The sequence below is a fragment of the Gymnogyps californianus genome, chromosome 1, assembly GCF_018139145.2.
Source record: "Gymnogyps californianus isolate 813 chromosome 1, ASM1813914v2, whole genome shotgun sequence".
Classification (NCBI taxonomy): Eukaryota; Metazoa; Chordata; class Aves; order Accipitriformes; family Cathartidae; genus Gymnogyps; species Gymnogyps californianus.
In genome coordinates this window covers 204,893,339-204,912,600 of record NC_059471.1, presented here as the reverse complement: position 1 = coordinate 204,912,600, position 19,262 = coordinate 204,893,339, and the positions used below count along the sequence as shown (strand labels likewise).

Below are 19,262 nucleotides of genomic sequence, written 5' to 3'. Positions count from 1 at the left end.
TACCAAATGTTTTCTTTGTTGTGGGAGTCACGCAGCTGGAATACATTTCCACATTTTGTAAAAGACAGAGTAATGTCTCTGGCATAACAATAATTAACTAAAAAATCTTCAGAAATAAGAATGTAGAGGCTACATTTTTCTATAAATATGTAGCTGTGAGTTGGTTTCTAGTGCATATATAATTAGACCTGTGGAGGCACAGGAACACAATACCCATAGGTGCCCTCAGAACAATCGCTCTCCCTCCAAGCACTGCCAACTAATTGGTACTTCTGGGAATGATATCACAGCCAATGTCAGCCAATCTGCGCTGCTCCACATTGCTCTGGGATCCCCAGAGTTACCAAGTTTTCAAGGCCGGTACTTTCAGGAATACTGAAAAGCAACATGGATGCAGCTGGTTTTGTAAAGCTGCATTGACCGAGAATATTGACGTGATGGCCGAATGCTCCCGCTAGCCCCAGCTTTGCTTCCATCAAAGGCAGGAGACGTTTATGTCTTTTTACATCACATCATACCTACTTTGCTAAGTAATTCCTAAACGTATTAATATATTTTAATTGATTACCTGAAAGAAACTTTCTGCATGTCACAGAGTAATAATTGATCTAAAAGACAAAACATTTTATAAACACAGGTAAACTATCAAGCTGATGTAGGGCAACTGTATTACATCATTGCTCCATAAGGATAGTTCATTAAGAGCCAGATTTACAGTCTTCCCCCAGGGCTGCTCCAGGGACAGTGGGACACTTTATTGTCCGTTATGTTGAGTTAAATCATAATGTCGTAATCTGGCTGAAGACAGTTTATTTATATAACACTATTTTATTTGTGTCCAGATGAATATTAAAAAAAAAAAAAAAAAAAAAGTAAGTGTTAGCATCCTTATCAATACTTAAATGCATTTCAGCAAGTGGCTGTGAATAGTCTGTAACACTCCAGAGGCATTTGGGTCAAAACCTTGCCTGTGTATGAGCATTTTGGAGAAGTGACGAATTAACGTACATCATCAAACATTTAATTTTAAAAGTGTTCTGGAGTCCTTTCAGTATACTCAATACACTTGCTGTAATAAAGTCTAAGAACCAATCTGAAACCAAATGTTGATGATTACAATCAAATAAAGTGACTGTTCCAGATGTAGACCACTATAAAACATTGAAAAATCACCTTTGTTCAAAACATATGTATATCAACAAACCTCTCTTTTCTAAATGAAGCCAGATATTGAGAAGAACAACCTCCCTCTTCAACAAGAATAAAAATTCCCCTCCTCAGTTTTCCCAATTTTAAGGATAAATATTTCAGATTTACAGATTCTGAGGCAGAAATGGAGGCCTAATAGACAATTAAAGACAATTCAGTAAAAAAGGGCCTGGGGATGACACCCTGTAAAATGATTTATAGCATATTTACCATAGTTCTAGTAATGAAAAAGCAGTTGTCAGACTTTTCTCAAGAGGATGGTGTCAGTGCTACGGCAAGCTCTGCTCATAGAAAGTCATGAGTTAGAAAATGAGAACCAAATGGACTCACAGCTGGGAAAAGCCAACAATAATTAATTTAACTAGCAGCCATTTGTACAGACTTTGTGTAAGTTTAAAAATTTCCCTTGAGAGAAACAAGGTCAGTGAAGGATAGAGTTCATGTCTTCCAGTGACAATGAAAAATACTTATACATAAATAGTAAGGAAATATTGCAAAGGCTTTGATTCTTTATTTGATGCATGGAAAGTTCAACACATCTGCTATGACTGAGCACTACAAATCCTAGCCAATATATGGGATAGAGAATTTAGCTTAGTGTTTATTATTTTGATTCTGATTTAGACTCATAGGAGGAAAACAGAGGTTATCTTAAATAACCTGCCCCCCTCCGCATGATAAACTGGTCTTACAAGAACAGAGGGAAAACAATGTCATTAAAGGGCTTTCGTTCCAACTCTTTGATGAAGAAGATGCAAACAGTTTGAGCCTTAACATGTTGTTTCATTTTAATGAGCAGCTAGTACCTTCCTTGTCCTTATTAAAGTGGTTAATGGTGCTTCTACTACCTCATTATCACCACTAGAACACATTTGGTGTTGTTCCTACTGCTAAGCCAACTCCTTTTAGTTTGACAGATGATCAGAAAGTCAAATCAGATTGCTCAGAGATACTTGTTAATAAAATTCCAACAGTGTTTCTCTGAGTGTCCATGGGGACGCTAAAATTATTTATATTTTCTTGAGGTTTTCTATAATTACTATGGTTGTACTTTCTCCAAATAAATATATCTATGCCAATTAAAGCCATACTGGGTTTATATGTTGATCAGACTAGCATGAAACTGTTATTTGCTTTTAATCAAAACATAGAGATTAAATTGAGCTTCCCTTGTATTAATTCCAAATGTTACACTTATGTACTCCAGAATTTAATTTTTGTGAAGCAGGTTAACATTTTACTAAAAAAGCTTATTTTTACACAATCCTAACAGAATTTTCTTTTTCTTTGTTTTTCACTTCTTTTTCTTTTCTTGCCTTTTTTTGCTTTGGGGCAGGTGATGTTTTCTTGCTTTTGTTTCTAATACACAGCACATTTTAGGTATAATTGCAATATGTCATAATGCTGATCACAGCGTAAATGACTAAATGGATCTAATACCAGACAAAATAACTACAAATGACTAACATCTTTCTACCAATATTCTGCTGCTTTTCCTTTTTGGAGTGTACTCTAATGGCTATGTAAGCAGATCTGAACTTTACTTACAAAATATTAAGAGTCTGTACTTAACAGATTATTTCATAACCTGTATACCCATATTAATCTGACTGGATTTTAAGTGAAGATTATGAAAATTTTCTAAATTGTTTCTATTAGGATATTCTTCAAATATTTTGTGGGGAAAGAATGCTACATTCAAGGTTCCCATCAAACATAAATCTCTGTGCAATGGGGTGTAAAAACTTACTGCTAATTGCAATTAGATTAGCAACTGTGTTTTTGTCCATAATGTGAGGACGAGACACAATTACTCTGAATAGTTGCCAGAAAGACTCATTTGCAGAAATCACTTGGTTCTTAGCAGGATGAATAGACAAAGAAAACAAAAGTAGAATAGAAATAAATACGTGTTTCTCACCAAAGAGTCCAGTCATGCCCGCAATAGGGCTGAACATTTCCCAGGTAGAATCCCAGAGACTGTGTGACTTCAACTAGGTTGGTGAAGTCCAGACTGATGCTATTGAAAAGCACAGAGGTCATGATGATTTCATCGATTGCCCACACATCTTCGCCTTGAGAAGAGTGATACGGTTGCCACCATCTGAACTGAATGCCAATCTGTCTTGCATCTTCAGGCAACTCCACTGAAATTATTCTGGAAAACAAAACAAAAATTGTTATTGAAAGTTTTGCTGTTTGTAATAATTCCATGGGGATGTATTTTGTGGTTATTTTTTTCTTACTGACCCTAAAAATCAGGGGTTAAATTCAGCCCACAAATACCTTAGCATCTACTGGTATAGCTTCTACCAGTGACAGGCACAGGGGAATAGTTAGTTCTCTTGGTAATCAATGTATTTATTGAAAGACAGCCACGTACAAAAGCCACAAAAAAGAGTTTCGACCAATTCTGTAAATTTTGGTGCTACTGTGGAGTGCTCTGTAAATTTAAAGGTGCTCTTCCTTGCCAGAAGAAACCTGAATGCCCTCCATTTGAAGTCCAGGAGCTTAGAGTGGCAGAGGGATGATCAGCTGACAAGGACTTACGAATTCCAGCTCCATTTTCTCAGACTCAGTGGATTTTATCCTGATCTGAAGACATGCATCTTAACATCTGTGCGTGTTTCTGCACAGCACTGACATCATGCCTGTGTTGCTCTTGTCCTAGAAGAGCCCACCCCCATAAATTGCCACGTTCAAGTGGAAAAGGTTGATCTTGTCAGACAGTGTGAGTATGTGTAGTCTTCTATGGCAGACACTTCTCTTCTGTAGTTGCATAGAGATGCAACTGGAGGTGAGTCCCAGGCACTTCTCCTGGTATGCAAGGTCACCTGATTTGTCATGGCAGCTATGTCAACAAACCTATAATTGACAAACTGCAAAGAAAATTAAGAGTAATATCTAATTTCCAGGAGCAATTATCGTACACAGCAGCAGGGAGCATGCATTAATTGCCACAGCAACGACACCTTCTTGAAAGCTCCATAAATCACCAGGACCATTGTGCCCCACGCAATGTACGTGAGCTGTGAAACAGACTGGCAACAGGGACATTTGTCTCCATCGGTGTACAATTACTTGCTGGGAAAAGATTTTCGGCAAGCTCATCATGTAGCTGATATTTTTCTTTCTTAGAGGAAATGTGGATAAAATGACAAATCAGGTAAACTGGAAACATCATTTTAAACTTTAGCACCAAGTTTTTTCCAGATTTAAGGCTTTCTAAGCTGCCTGTTGCAATGTTTTGTTCTGCACATACGAAACAGTCTTGTGCCTGCGGCACTCAGTGCAAAACCACACTCTTAAAAATGACTTGCTAAACTGTCCTTGTAAACAGTAAATTTATAATACTGTTGTTTAATGTCACATTGATTTTAAAGAAGAATACATTAATCCATTAGCAAGAAAAAATCAAACAGCTTGGCTAAACAGGTGGGAAGCACTCAAAAAGTCCTGGCTGGCATTTCTAGGAGCTGCTTTCTGCCAGTCATAGGCTGGAGAGAGCAACATCAAGGGAGAGCCAGAGGTGACAGCTGCCATGTCCCCATGGCAAGGGACCAGCAGTGAACGCACACTTTATGTATGGCAGATACATTTCTTTTGCTGCTCAAATAAACATGCTTGAACGACTTCATACCATTCTAAGAGAAAGACCAAGCCCCATTACTCTCTGGCATGTGAATAAACTACAAGGACTTTCTTTCTACCAAAGGTTCCCTAATAAGCAGCAACTCTACAATTTTTTGGGTCAATTTTTAAAGGCACAAATGACACTAAATCGCTACTGATGCTAAAAGGAACTGATGATTTTGTCTTCCATGGTTCAGTAGGGTGAACCTGAGGGAAGCCGGTACCCTGGCTACGAGGAGCACTGTATCCAGCATATGCCATGAAGCACTTGGCACTTGTGTGAGCTAATGCTCTGTTATAATCCTGGGCATATTTCTCTGCTGGGGGCTGTCTCTGATGCCTGCATCTTCCCTTTCACTCTTAACTCTCATAAGCTCGCCCACATGGACACTAATTCTCACTGACAGTAACTTACAGAAAATCCTAAATCATGACATACACCACTGATACACCTATCGGATGTTAAAATATTTAACACATGTTAAAATAAATTTCTCATCCCAGGGGATTAGCAAATACAATTTAAAAACATTGGTGTAAACCACCGTATATGGCACATACGTTAGTATGCAGAACCTGACTACATCTCCAGTTATAACAGCTTCTCCTGTCTGGCTTTGATTTGTTGGAGATAGATGGAGAGGGAGGGGGATTCTTGCTAATGACTTTTCTGCTGCAGAGAAGAAAAGTGCTCTTACTAACATTACCGGCTACCATTAGATTTCTTAAAAACCAGCTGGGAGACCTTTGCTCTGATCTCATTCTCTCAAGCTATGCGCATACCTAATATTGAAAAGCCACTGCTGTTCTGCTCAGAAGAAAAATGCAGCTGTCAAATGTTAGCAGATTAAATGCACCTTTTCAGCAGAACATTAAATGTGTAATTATTTTTTGTATGTCTGAAGATTAATTAAATTTCTGGATACAGATTGATTGCCAAACTTTGCAGCAGTCCATCTATGTTACCAAAAATGCTGATATTTTCAGACAACATAATATGAAAAGGTGAAGCGTTCTTCATGTTCTTCATCATAATTATTGCCAGCATTATCTTCAGGTTTGTATGTCTGTCATTGTTCTATCTAGCCAGAGTGGACTATACATATCCCATGGCAAAACCTTTCTAACCTGTGTATATTGTGCTTAGCTCTTTGCCCTGCGAAGAACAGAAATTGTGTTTCATGCTTAATCTCAAAAAGCAAAAAAAGTCTCTGGCATCAATATAATTTACTACATCTATATCTTAAACTTCATTAAAATCAGTCACCAGAATGTGTATTTTCCTTTTTGTTATAAAAATTTCATAGTGCTATATATTAAAAACCTTTAGGGAAATATAATTCCTACAGCTGTACTCTTGAATCTAAGAATTAGAAACAGGGCCATATAAAATATATATGTGCCTATAATAAAGGACAGGAAAGGAAATTTTGAAGAAGGCTTATGGGTGTTCCAGTTCATAGGATCTTTCCTTTGGAAACATTTAAAACTTCAGAAATTAAATTCCACATGCAGTACACTTCTACCAAATACAGTCATTCCTTTCAGATTTTTGAGTATTTCTTATAGCTCCCAGGAAAGATATTTAATGTTACAAGTTTTTGTCCATTAGAATATTCTTAATCACATTTTATATATTGTATATTTTGTACTGAGTTATTAACAAGATGAGGAAATCTAATTTTTTTTTTTAAATCTGCTGATCTGAGCTCAATAAATATAAATAATGAAAGTTATATGTAGTTAAAATGACTTGGAGACTATCTACAGTCCCACCCCTGAGGTCGACTCAGGCCTTATCCTGGAGCTGGGTAGAGGGGTAGAGAAGAGGACGCAGGGCAATACCCAGTGCAAAGCCACCCTTGGGCAGGAATGGACCAGGTGGGATGGGACCCACAATGCCGCCGTTGGCTCTGCCTCTCGTGTGCCCCCTTGCAGAGCATCTCCTTTCATTGGGATTTATTGGCTCTGCTGCAGCACCCCATGAAGGCAGATGCTTCCAGGTTTGAGTGGGTTTGCACAGAGCCAGCCCAGATTGTTCTGGGCTTGTGGTACAGGTGTGCTCATGGAGACTCCTGATTTTGCGTCGCTTTATTAAAATTGGTGGATGATCTTACAAATGTAACAGTAAAGAATACCTTCTTCTCTAAATACATTAGATATATTCCTCTCTAATCTGACGCCAAACATATGTGCTGCTAGACGAGATGAGCTCTTTGTTCAGCTTCTTCGTGATTTGTACAATTCCCGGCACAGTCACCAGCAGGTCCTCCCAGGGCACCGAGTCCAACCCACAGGCACAGGCACAAACTCGTGTAATCCCCTTCATAATGGGAGCAAGTGCAATTTCCCTGCTGACCTGGAGAGACCCTCACGGTCAGATTTTGTCTCAGCTGTCCTGTGATGCCTGCAAACTCCTAATCCCAGAGGATGGTGTAGTGAAGGTATCTATGGCTTCAAAGCTACAAATAATTTATGTTAACTTTTCTGTACAAGTGGCTCCTTCCATGGGAAGAGACATGTCCCTGTTTCCCACAAGTACATTTCTACCCCTCATCCCGCACTGCCTCCTCTTCTTCTGTCGCGTCACCCGAGACTCGAATGCCGTTAAATCCATGTGTTCATTTTTATAGAAGCAGGCAAAAATGGGAAGTGCCCAGAATAGCTGCAAAATTTTAAGGAAAAGCGGCAACTTTCAGTGTGCAGTAAAAGATCTTCACTCCACTCACTCCTGCACCACGTGGGTAGATGTACTTACTCTCTGCGTTGCAGTGACTACCGCTACCAGCATTAACTGCATGTAGATAACACTCCTCATAATATTTATGCATATACCTTGGCTCGTGGTAGTTGAGATAAGAATAGTGTTCCAGTAGTTTCCAGGTAATCCCGTTGTCGTAGGAGTAGTGCAGCAGCACTCCTTCCCCGGGCTGGTCCGGTGCTTTGCAGGTACTCAGCACTGACTTGCTGCCCAGGCGTAGTGTGAACTGCAGGAACCTGGATCAGAATTACACAAATATTTATAGGGTACCATTTGCATAGTGGGTTTTTTTTTTCCTAACCAGGTTGTTTTCAGATCTTCTCAATCTAGACAAATTTTGATAAATATCAGTTATGGGGTTTTGTATGTGTGATTTGTTTTTACTGTCAAGTAATGCAATGTGGCACATATAGTTAAAAAATGCCAATCATTACAGCATTTAATTATTTATTAGGCACTGAAGGGGAGGGAGAGATAGTGAATGGATCTAATCAGCTGCCACAAGCTGTCAAATAAACACAATCTTATAAATAATTAATTAGCACTTGGCTTTGACACTCAGGTTTGATATTAACATTTCATATTTTCCATCCGAGCTGTACAATAACTTCCCTCCAGTCTGTTTTGGGCTCTGTTGTTTACAAAGCAGGAGGAAAAAAGGCAAGGCTATGAAATCACCATTAAAATATAGAACTAGGAGTTTTAAAAAACCTTTTCTTCCTGTTAAAACAATCGGCTTAATAATACACAAAGTCGCAGCTGGAAGGGGAGGAGTTCCCCAGTTTCTTTGCCTCACATTACTGCTCTTTCCCTCTCACCTGGACTGGGAGCTGTCAAGGAAGGAGGTGATAAGCTGGCGCCTCCCGTCCTTGTTGAAGACCAGGGCCTTGCCGCTGGCCAGGACCCCGCAGCCGAAGCTGACCTCAGCCCCCCGGATGGAGTAAAAATTGTGGTAGGAGGACAGGCGGGAGCTGGCGAAGCTCTCCGAGATGAACACAGGGAAGGTCTGCGACGCCATCTCACACGCTGGCCCTGAAAAGCCAGGGTCGCACCTGCAGGCGAGGAAGATTGAACAGCGTAGTTAATGACCCATCTTCTCCTGTGGCTGGTTGGCAAACCAACACAGTGGCTGCAGTTGTTCATGAACTGAAGATGCCTACAAAGTCCCTCTCAAATCTAAGGACCAAGAACCTCTTTAAACTTTATTTAGGTATTGCATAGGCAATGACTTTCTTCTAGCTCGTACTTACTTTTCCAATTTAAAAAAATCATAGTCATGAACATCCCACCAATCTACACATAACACACAGTACAGAAAAATTTTTATTCATTTTTGCAACAAAAATACTGCCGACGTAATTTACAGTTGTTCATATGTAAAATGATTAATTTGCTTTTATCTGTAGCACGTCAGATGTGATTACAAGAAATTGAGTAACAGAACAGAACACCCCGTGGATCACGCTCTTGTTAATACCTAAACATAGTTACACCAATATTTTGAATGTGCTTACTGGTTTTGAGTAAGCACCTTTACTTTTTAGGCTGAAACCCTTTTAACGAGCCAGACTTTCAGAAAAAAGTGGAGCGCTGACCTTCTGTCCTTGAGGTCTGTTAGGCTATGGGATATTAGAACTACGAAAATTGTGATTCTTTCCCAAAATCTAATATAAAAGTGATACAGTCCCAAATCACCTCTAAAACCAGTATAAAGCATGCATCACTGACATTTCAGTGTGCTCTGTAGCAATTTTAAGCTGAACTGGAAGTTAGACTCTCCCCCAGAAGAAAATTATAGAAAAAATATTAAATATGCTGCTGTTTAGAAAGATTGATCTTTAGCTCTCCAGTGAGCTTTATGCATTCTGGGGGCTATGCTAGTTTTATATTTAGTCATCTCAAAAAGCAAGGGCTGAAATGAAAATCGCTTCGACTTTCAGATCATCAAGTGAACTATGTGACAGAAATTGAATACAAGTGCTGAATTATAACTCTTACTTGCAGCCATTTCTAGTACACTGTCCTCGCCCTGAGCAGAATTTGAGGCAAGATGGACCAATATAAACTGCAGAGAAAAGAAATCAGTTAAATGAAGGGTTATGTTATATGATAAACAGAATATAATGAATACAAGAAAGTATACAGACCTGATCATACAGTTATTGTATTTATCTTAATCCCACTAGCTGGAAGAGGTCTACAAACAGATAAAATGCATTTGACTGTGTCAAGGAGAGGCAGGGATAATTTATTATTTAATGGGTAATGTCTATCTGTGGCTTGAGACGCTAGTGATGTTTTAATTACTGTACTTGATTTTTCTAAGGCTGTGAATGAGATCAGATGGTTTGCTATGCATTGATCATTTTCTTGCGTTCCCTTTTCTTCATCTTGTTTCAGAGATGTAATCCAATATATATATTAGTACATTCCAATAGCAGTCTTGTAGATTTAAAAAATGTGCCGCTGCTTCTCCCACTGAAATCCATATACTTAACTTCACTGGACTTATTGGAATTAGAACCTGCCCTGATGTGCCTTAAGTAACTATTAAATATGATACACTTTCACTGATTCTTTCAAATGGAATAGAACGCCAAATCATATGAGCTCAAAAATACTCCAGACTTGTTTTACTCTTTTACTTCATCTTCCTCCAATGACTCCTAATCGACAATGTTGATATTTTGTGAGAAATAAGAAGGATGAGAAAATCTCAGTATAATCTACATCTCATTGCACTACTATAAAGAAACGCATTAATCTGGGTATAGACCAAATGCATTAATCTGGGTGTAGCCCAAAGTGATAACTTGTGGGCGACGTTCTTTCAATACAATATGATAAACAGGCCTTAACCATGAACAGTGTCATCTTTTCTGTTGAAAAATGCCTATTACTTGGAGTTATCTACTTGCACTGTGACTTTTGGAATGTCACCCAAACAGCCACCAATTTGAAATCGTGTATAACAAGCAGTACTTATTCCCTCTCCTAGTTTTATGATGCTGCCCATCATAGCACTGTGTCAGTACTCCCTGGCAGATGCACTTTAAATCTCCGTTAGCTACTCCCTGTAACGAACTCCCCATCAGATTTCATGTGATTTCTAGAGTTTCTCACTTTTCAGGGTGCAAAAATTCTGTTCTGTCTGTTTGATTTATTTGTGTCTTTTGAGGTCTTTTTGAGGGGGTGGTAAAAGTAGAAGGGTTAAAGGTGTAATGATGTTCAAAATGAAAAAAGCTTTATGGAAACTGGCAGTTTTCCAGTGTTTCTAAAGGATGGCCAGCTTCCAGATTTCATTTAAAACTTAATTCACATAAGAAACAGTTGTGAAGCTAAAAGTCAGAGTGCTGAATCCTTGAAAATCTTCCTCTCTTCAAGAATTTGCGTGGCTTGCCAGTATTTATAAGTCTTTCCTCACAATACGGTGTAAAGCTTCAGTTTCACTAGTATCTAACAAAGGAGGCACGCAAAACCTCAGAAACCTGTTCATCTTTAAGACTTGATTCCTGTATCACAGTTCTACACCTCAAACAAATTTCGGAGCAGGCACTTTTTAGGCAGGTGGTTGGTAAAACTTCTTTTGAGATGGTACACACTGGAGCATGCAGCATCCTTTGATGGAATTGTATTTTGTTCTACAAGCAAAGGTAGTGCAGATATATGAATTGTCCATTGATTTTCAAAATCTTGTTGTTTTGTTGTGTTGTAAAGAATTTGGATCCTTGGACTGATTCCATCTTGCTCTTGTTTCTGTGAGCATCTATAAGTGTCTCCAACACTTACAGTTTGCATTTTGTTAGGTAGCAACTCATCTTTGCAGGTACTCACAGACATCTTGTGTTTACATACCTAAATTTTCCCTTCGTTTTACTTTCTTTTTGATGTATATTATAATCTCTAAAGACAAGCATTAATACTCTATCCAGAATGTCAAGATGATGCTACTTCCCATTAATATGATTAAGAGAATAATTTTCATTACTTTTTATGAAAAACTTTCATTTGTGGCATTACCTTATCAGCTTCAAGGATTTTCTTTTCAAAACTAGGCATTAATCTATTTTAAGAATTTTGCAAAATGTAACTATTTACCATTCCCAAGCTCCATATCAAACCTTACTGGGAATCACTACAAAATTTCACAGGCTATTGTACATCACTGTAAATCTTTAAATTACATACTTCACACATCTAATAAAACGAATTCTGGATGTAGTTTACTTAGTCCCGAATCATTTAAGGCTAATAAGCAAGCTAAAAAATTTGCACCTTCTCATAGTTAGCTCTTTCAATCATGCTTATTTCTGCATTTCATACATTGTATCTATTTTATCCTGTGTTCCTAAATGCTTTTTCTGTGCTTTAAAGTATTTCCTTTCAAGACTGGCTCTGATTATCCTCTGCACTAAGTTTTATAATTATATGAGTCAATATAAGCTCCTCCCAGTTCTTCACATCCATTTAAAGAATAGGTAGGTGAAAATTAATTTCCTAAAAGAAGAATAGTTCCCTGAGACAGATGGTACTTTCCCCCTGAAGATAGTGTAAACAATGTAAAAGTTTTGTCAGTGTTTTGGTAGCAGCAGTGCTTTATGAAGGTCTTCTATGTCCAGAAGGAAAAATATGTCCCAGACGCTGTAACTGTTGCTTAGGTTGGCGCAGTACACGTCCTTAATAGCACAGTGTAGTACCTATTTATGTAATTAGGACTAGGCAGTCAGAGGAAATGTTTTATTAAGCCCTTGCCACCAGTATCTTTTCCTGGAAAGCATTCAATTAAAAGAAAAAAAAAAGGGTACTCTACTAGGCTATTGTCTTTTCAAATGGCAGAATTCCCCTCTAGCTTCAAAATGTGCCTGTTACCAAGTGCAGATAAGAAGAAAAGGAATTTAACAAACTCAAAATCCTTTGACTTGTGATTGTGGAAAATACGTTTACTTGGAGCAGCATATAAAAAATTACTCTTCTGATGTATCATGATCATGGATAAGAATACTAACTATTATCGATTGCCCACATATTTCCAAGGATTGGTCCTGTTTGTCTCCATCGAATCCTGGTGTCACTTGTTAATGCAGCATTGGGAAGGGGAATAGTTATTCGGTTCCACCTGAAATACATATAACACAAATGCTAGCATTTTACACTGATAGTTATTAAGCAACTGTATATTTTGCAGATGTGTTTACTTATATTGGAAGCTTTGTGAGAATTTTTAATTCTAAAATCTGCTCAAATGAAGCAGTGAAGTTACTGCAGCTTTAGAAAATACAAATGAAAAAAAAAGAACATGGCCCATGATATTTTCATACAATATATGAAAGTGAATTATTACATTATAAAACCCAGTTATTTTTTCCCCCTGTATGAATGCATGAAGTCAGCAAAGACCTTAACCTGCTTCACTGTAGTGACTTCTCCATCACAATGAATATCTCCCACATTGCATACTGAATTAAACTTTTCAGTACAACTGAGCTCTGTTTGGTGGAAACCCTTGGGGGTGAGAAGAGGGGCACAGAGGATTTGGTCTGCTGTGGTCTGGGCCATCATTCTCATATCATCCATGGGGGCTACACTTCCTACACACACCGGGAGTAATGGTTCCTATGAAAATGGTACAGGAATCGGGGGGTCACCAGATCATAGCAATGATTCAACTACACTTTCTTCTCATAGTCATACCCACTGCTCTGAAGTGTCTGTGGAAGTTGGGATACAGAGGGATACACAGTCATGGGATTTGCGCTATGCAACAAGACATCACAGTTCATTTTATAGTCAGAACAGTACTGAAGAGACTTAATGAAGAAAAGGGTTGATATAAGAATGTGACACTAACAACCATCTCCATCTGCAGAAGTACAGAGGATGTGCTTCATTGTAACCCAATATTGGGATACCAAGTGAATAAAGGTGTCTAAGGATGTAAATATGGCTTTGACTGATGGTTCCTCTGACTAAGAAGAAAACTTTTGTGACTTTGACAAGGTATAACTTTTCTTCTAATTACCAGCATGCTGTCCACAGGGGTTTTTTTGTAATTTATCTTTAGCATCAGAAAAATAATATTATACCACAGAAGCAGCCCCATATATTTCAAATTTCATTACTGGGCAGCCAGGGAGACCAGAACACTCCTTCCTTGCTGTCCTCAGCTAGTCAAAAATGAAAGATGACATGGGGTTGTGTGCTTTGCTGCTTTTTCCTGTCACTTATAATTCACTTTTCTAATCTTGCATCTCAGTTAGCTTTGCAGAGAATACTCTCACCCGCTGTAATTTTCAGAGGCGTAGACGGTGCTGTGGGGGAGGTGAGGCCCAGCACATATCTCAGGCAAACACTCGGTATGGAGCAGGGACCAAGAGCGACCATGGTTGGTTGAAAACTCCAAGCTGACGCTTATAACACAGTGAAGGAAAGAAAGGAGAAAGACATTGTGAGCCTACCTGGCATAGATATGAACGTAGAAGTACCAACACTGAGAAATCACCAAATCTGTTATTCCTAATAACTGATGCTGAAACGTGAATTAATTTTAAGCAGACTTTGAATACAAAAAATCCTGAAAATACAAACATGAAACAAATCTGAGTGGTTAAAAACCAAAAGGGTAGCCTATAGACTGAGGATTGTCTAAACACCTAGTCCTTGTCTGGCCACCATCTAGCTAGTGTTTTTATGCTGCTGCTGTTAAATGAGCTGATGTTACTCTCATATTTCAGCTAGAAATGGTTTAAAAAATAATGAGGAGAAGACTTGGATTAATCAGAGCTAGACAGCCTTATGTGAGCACAGGACACTTAAAACTGCCAGCTGCTAACCATTACATCTTCAGAAGGTGGTAAAAGACCACTAGTTATTCATGCACTGGCTGGCTCTTCCCTTCCATTGCCGACAAATACTAACTTCATTGGGCCCTTTGGTCATCTGCCTCCTCCACCCATCGTGCGTAAATGGAGATCAGAAAAGCACTATGGAACAGCGAAAACTGCCAGCCCCCACCGAGGACTGCAGAGGGTGGAGGGGACCTGGGGAAGGGCACCCTTCAGAGAGCCCCCGTAGCAGACAGAGCCCCCAGGAGCCATGGGAGCCTCTGCGCTGCCCAGCCATAGTGCTCTTTGAAGGCTTCCTCCCACCTCACAGAGCCTGGAGTGCTCAGTGGTGAATTTTTGTGAATTTTGTGACATAACCGTATGTGAAAACTCCAGATTTGCTTGGAAAAAGGCTGCTGTTCTCTGGTTTCATAGACTAGTAGTAAACCAAACCATCCATGTGCAGATAGTAACATTAGAGAACTGGAAACTCTATGAGACCATCCACTGAGTCTATGACAATGAGTTATTAAACCCATTCTCCTAAAAGTTCATTGACAAGTTCAATTTTCAAAAAGCTGTTAACAGAATTTTTTCCTTCCCTGTTTCACTGTATATTTAAAAAACACCATTGTTTACAATCTAGGAATGTAAGGAAATCCTTAGATGTCTTACATTCTGAAGACCTTGAAAAAGTAATATAGAAAGTGCTTGATTTATTACAGATTTAGTATTTTACTGAAATACTCTTGTAATTTCCTCCATATAATTAGCTTGTAATATTCTGTTTTATTTTAAGTAATGTCAGTGGAACATTATAAAAGTCATAATTCATCACCTCAATACTAAATTATTGGATTATAACTTTTCCTTTTCATTATAATTTGCTGACAATATTACTTTATTTAAATGTACCATCACTGTGATATTGTGTGTATTAAAACGGTTTATGGAGGTTTTGACTAATTTATTTCAGATTTAACTGTACTAATACCTTGGAGGGTCATATTTACTGCATATATTCAGTGCTAGTCTCTCACATTTGCAGTAATGAAAGCATTATGAATAATGCTGTAGACCAGGAGATGGGAAATGCTGCTGTATTTGGGAAATACAAATAGGGATAATGGGGACCTAGTGCTTCTTTTGTTAGGAAGAAGCTCACTTCTGCTTCAGAAATAGTTTACATGAAGGAAGAATATTAACCTTTCAAAATATATACTAATCCTCATCAGACAATAGACTGAGACAGAGACTTTATGTAACACATATTTACAGGCCAAGAGTGTTTACAGGCAAAGTTTTCACTTTCCATGTAGAAAAATGTTGCTGCCTTCCCTTCCTATCAAATATAAGCCTTGATTTTTGCTGCCCCTTGAATTCTGCTGCCCTGCATGGCTGCTAGGACTGTCAGTGCTAATGCAGCTCTTTCCAGTTGGAAGTAGATGCCACGGGACATGGATGTGAAAGCATTTACAGTCTCTTACTTTAAACTCTTGACGCTGGAAAAATATAAACTAATTTAATCCTCATAAAACATCAGGACAAACAGTTTCATATGTACATAAGGAAAGAGGGACAGTGGAAAGTTTGGGTTTGGGTCCCCTATTTGAAGAAGGACGTTAAGAAACTGGAGAGGTGGAGCAGAGGATGGCCAAGATGTCCGTGGCCTTGAGCACCGAGCTAGGAGGGGCTGAGGAGCCGGCTTGCTCAGCCTGGTGAGGGGGGGTGAGCTACGGCAGCCTGTGATGGTGCAGAGGGCACTCACAAGGGAGGCAGAGCCAAAGTCTCCTCAGTACTGTCAGGCACAGTAGAAAGGGCAATGGCCATAAAGGCATGGCTTCAGAGTTCTGTACTGGACATTAGGAAACACTTTTTCACTTGAGCAGGCCATCCAGAGAGGTAGCACAATATCCATCCATGGAGATTTTCAAGTCATGGATAGGCAAAGCCACGGCTCACCTGACCTATGCTGGTAACAATCGCACCTGCAGCAGCAGGTTTCACTAGATGACTTCTGAAGGTCCTTTCCAACCAACAATGCTATGATTCCACAAAATATGGAGCAGCAAATGCCTCCCTTCTTTCCCTTTCTCTCTTCCTTAACTCCATGGAAAAAATCATGTTGCATGTCCCAATGAAGTGAAGCCAGCAAAAAGAGTTCTGTGATCAGACTACGGACAGTGAGGTCCTCACACTGATGGTCATTAAGATGAGGACCATTTATCACCAGTCTTACAAGAATTAGATATGCTTGTGGCATCAATAATCTCTGGGAGGTCAGCAGGGCAGGTTTCTGCCACTGCCTTTAATACTTTTCCCCTTACACAGTATTAAGAGGTAAATCTCATTAGAAACTGAGGCAAAAATTGCTCTGAAATCATGAGCACATTTCAGAATAATGGACTAAGAAAAGCAAGTTTTGACCTGCAAAGCTATTTAATAGACTCCTTATTGCGTGTGAGATACATAAATCTGGGCCTGTGGAGATCAGGAGAAACGTTAGCTTTTGAGCAGCTTATATTTGTCATTATTAATTGGCTCTGTTCTTTCTGAGAAAAAAAATTCCAAGTGCTCATACAGATGTTATAAACCAAAATGTACTAGAAAGATGATAATCAAAAGAGAGATCTCGCCGGTTGTACCTGTTACCAGGTTGATAAGTTCCACAACCCAAATTGATGGAAAACTGGATCATGTGAGTCACTGTGGAAGGGAGCACTGGAAGGACGTGGAAGTAATCCACAGCCCAGACGTTCCTGTTGTGGCCTTGATGACTCTTTTGCTTCAGGCAAAACTTGGTTGCAGGAGTCTGCAGGTCCGGACTAATGACAACAGAAACCAAAGATGGAACCTTTAAAAGAAATTAAATCAGGCTTAAATAAAACAAATAATATTAAAAAAGCTCACAAGGTACTATTTAAAATAGAAAAGCAACTTCAAATGTGCTGAACCAAACACATGCTTTTCTCTCTCCTTGCTTCATCTCTGTTAACTTTTTTAGCCACCTTTTTCCGCAGAAGATCCCAAATAAAAACATTTTATATTATGTGCATAGCTATTAACACTCTGCATACCAGTGCTGGTTATCACCTTAGTGGGATCACATTGGTTGGTTGCAAAGACACTGTAGAAAAGAGTGTACCTTCTGTGCTCTGAAAAATACTAGTTTATTTTGTCAGCGCTCAGATGGTAATGGAAGATGACATTTGTCCTGGAGCCTTTCAGCTCACAGAAGCAAACGCAGGGTAATGGCATGTCTAGTCTGAATACATGAGAGTAGAGTAACAGCATGAGTTCACAGGCATATGTAGGGAGGATGTTATGTTGTTGGAATAAATGAAAGCACTGCTTTACGAAGCTTAGCCTTTGTCCTAAAGCAATGTAATTAGACCTTTATTATGTCAAAAGAGGATGTCAGCTTTAAAACTTCTTGTTTTAAAAAACTGCACAATGAATTCAGTGTAATTTCAGATCCTATCTCTCCCCGAGTTCCCCAATTTATTTTTTATTATTTTACAATTACAGTTTCCTTAGTTTTAAAAAAGTTCTACCCCATCTTTCACACAGAACCAGGCGAGGAGGGAAGCCACGCACAATGAAACAATGCAAGTGACTCAACCAAACTCAGGCCAAACCCTACTGTAAACATTTGATCTCTGAATGCTAGAGTTACAGTGAAAATGCACGCAGACCTGTGCTTGAAATCAGCTGCATCTTTACCACCACGTTTCCCACACACTGTATCTGCATACTGCATTTCAGTCTCTAGCGCATCCATGTGTGTATGTGTTGCACATCAATTTTTGCTGTCTTTTTTACAGCAGCAGAATAAGGACACCTCAGGGCTGGGTTACTCAGGGTAGACATGGTCTAAGTGCTTCCTTGCCCTAGACAGGAAGGATCCTGAGAGCAAGCTTGAGGTCCTTATTGTCCTGCCTGAGGGTGGTGAACATGGTTGGAAGGAGGCTGCACTATGGGCAGAGGAGACGCTGCCTGTGCACACTGCCAGCAGCTGCCTCCTGTGGCTGATGTCATGCCCGCATCACTGCAGACTCTCTAAGAGGGCACACAACTGTATCTAAAATGGAAAGAAAAAGTGTAAAATGTGAAATTTCATGCACTAGGCGTGGGAAAGATACTCAGGCATTTCCAAGTCACTCTCCTCCCAGCCACTGATCCCACCATGACTGACCCTCTCAGGACGTAGCTCCTGAGTATTGAACAGTGTCTAGCAGGAGCTTGAGTGGAGACAGGAGTAATTATTTGTGAGGAGATGTTATCACTAAAGTTTTCAGCTGATAGCTGAAAATTTTTGCCCATTGCCCATTTGCCAGTTGTTCTAGCTCGGGGGTGGAGTAATCAGCAATAACTGCAGAGCCGTGCTGCAAAGGCACCCTATAACTGTGAGATCTGCGCATGATTTATGTGCTTGGGAAGGTCATGTTTGACTGTCCCTGTGGAATTCAACACACAACACTGTTGTGATGGCTTGAAAATAGATTGATCTATCCATCCCATCCACCTACTTTGTTTAAGACGATTTACCTTGTAAGCAGCATAGGTCAGGGTATCAAGAGGTATGTGTTCCCTCCTGCCTTCAATCTTGGCATAAAGTATGACATCATTTTCATGGGATTCTCCAGAATCACAAGTTCCCCCTGTACAACACACATTTGAGGGAGAAAAAAATTAATTGAAGCCCTTGTAATTGGAAAGTGGAATCATATTATGCAGCCATAATTATGAAAATAATTACAACCAGATGCTATTTAACTTAGGATATCAAACAAAAGAACACCGGCCCTAAGGAGACAGTGTAGAAGAACTATTTGATC

The 19,262-nt window shown here is 39.2% G+C and overlaps 1 protein-coding gene across 1 annotated transcript in view; it reads right to left on the bottom strand.

Annotated features, from left to right (window-relative positions):
• The window catches only part of RELN (reelin), a 297,658-nt gene that overhangs the window by 92,697 nt on the left and 185,699 nt on the right, over window positions 1-19,262 (bottom strand). Inside the window, exons 13-20 of the mRNA XM_050915640.1 lie at window positions 18,973-19,085; window positions 17,070-17,278; window positions 13,882-14,010; window positions 12,610-12,719; window positions 9,602-9,668; window positions 8,422-8,655; window positions 7,678-7,839; window positions 3,131-3,367 (exon numbers count right to left, since the gene is read on the bottom strand). Coding sequence (XP_050771597.1) covers window positions 3,131-3,367; window positions 7,678-7,839; window positions 8,422-8,655; window positions 9,602-9,668; window positions 12,610-12,719; window positions 13,882-14,010; window positions 17,070-17,278; window positions 18,973-19,085 — 1,261 coding nt within the window. The remainder of the gene's footprint in view (window positions 1-3,130; window positions 3,368-7,677; window positions 7,840-8,421; window positions 8,656-9,601; window positions 9,669-12,609; window positions 12,720-13,881; window positions 14,011-17,069; window positions 17,279-18,972; window positions 19,086-19,262) is intronic.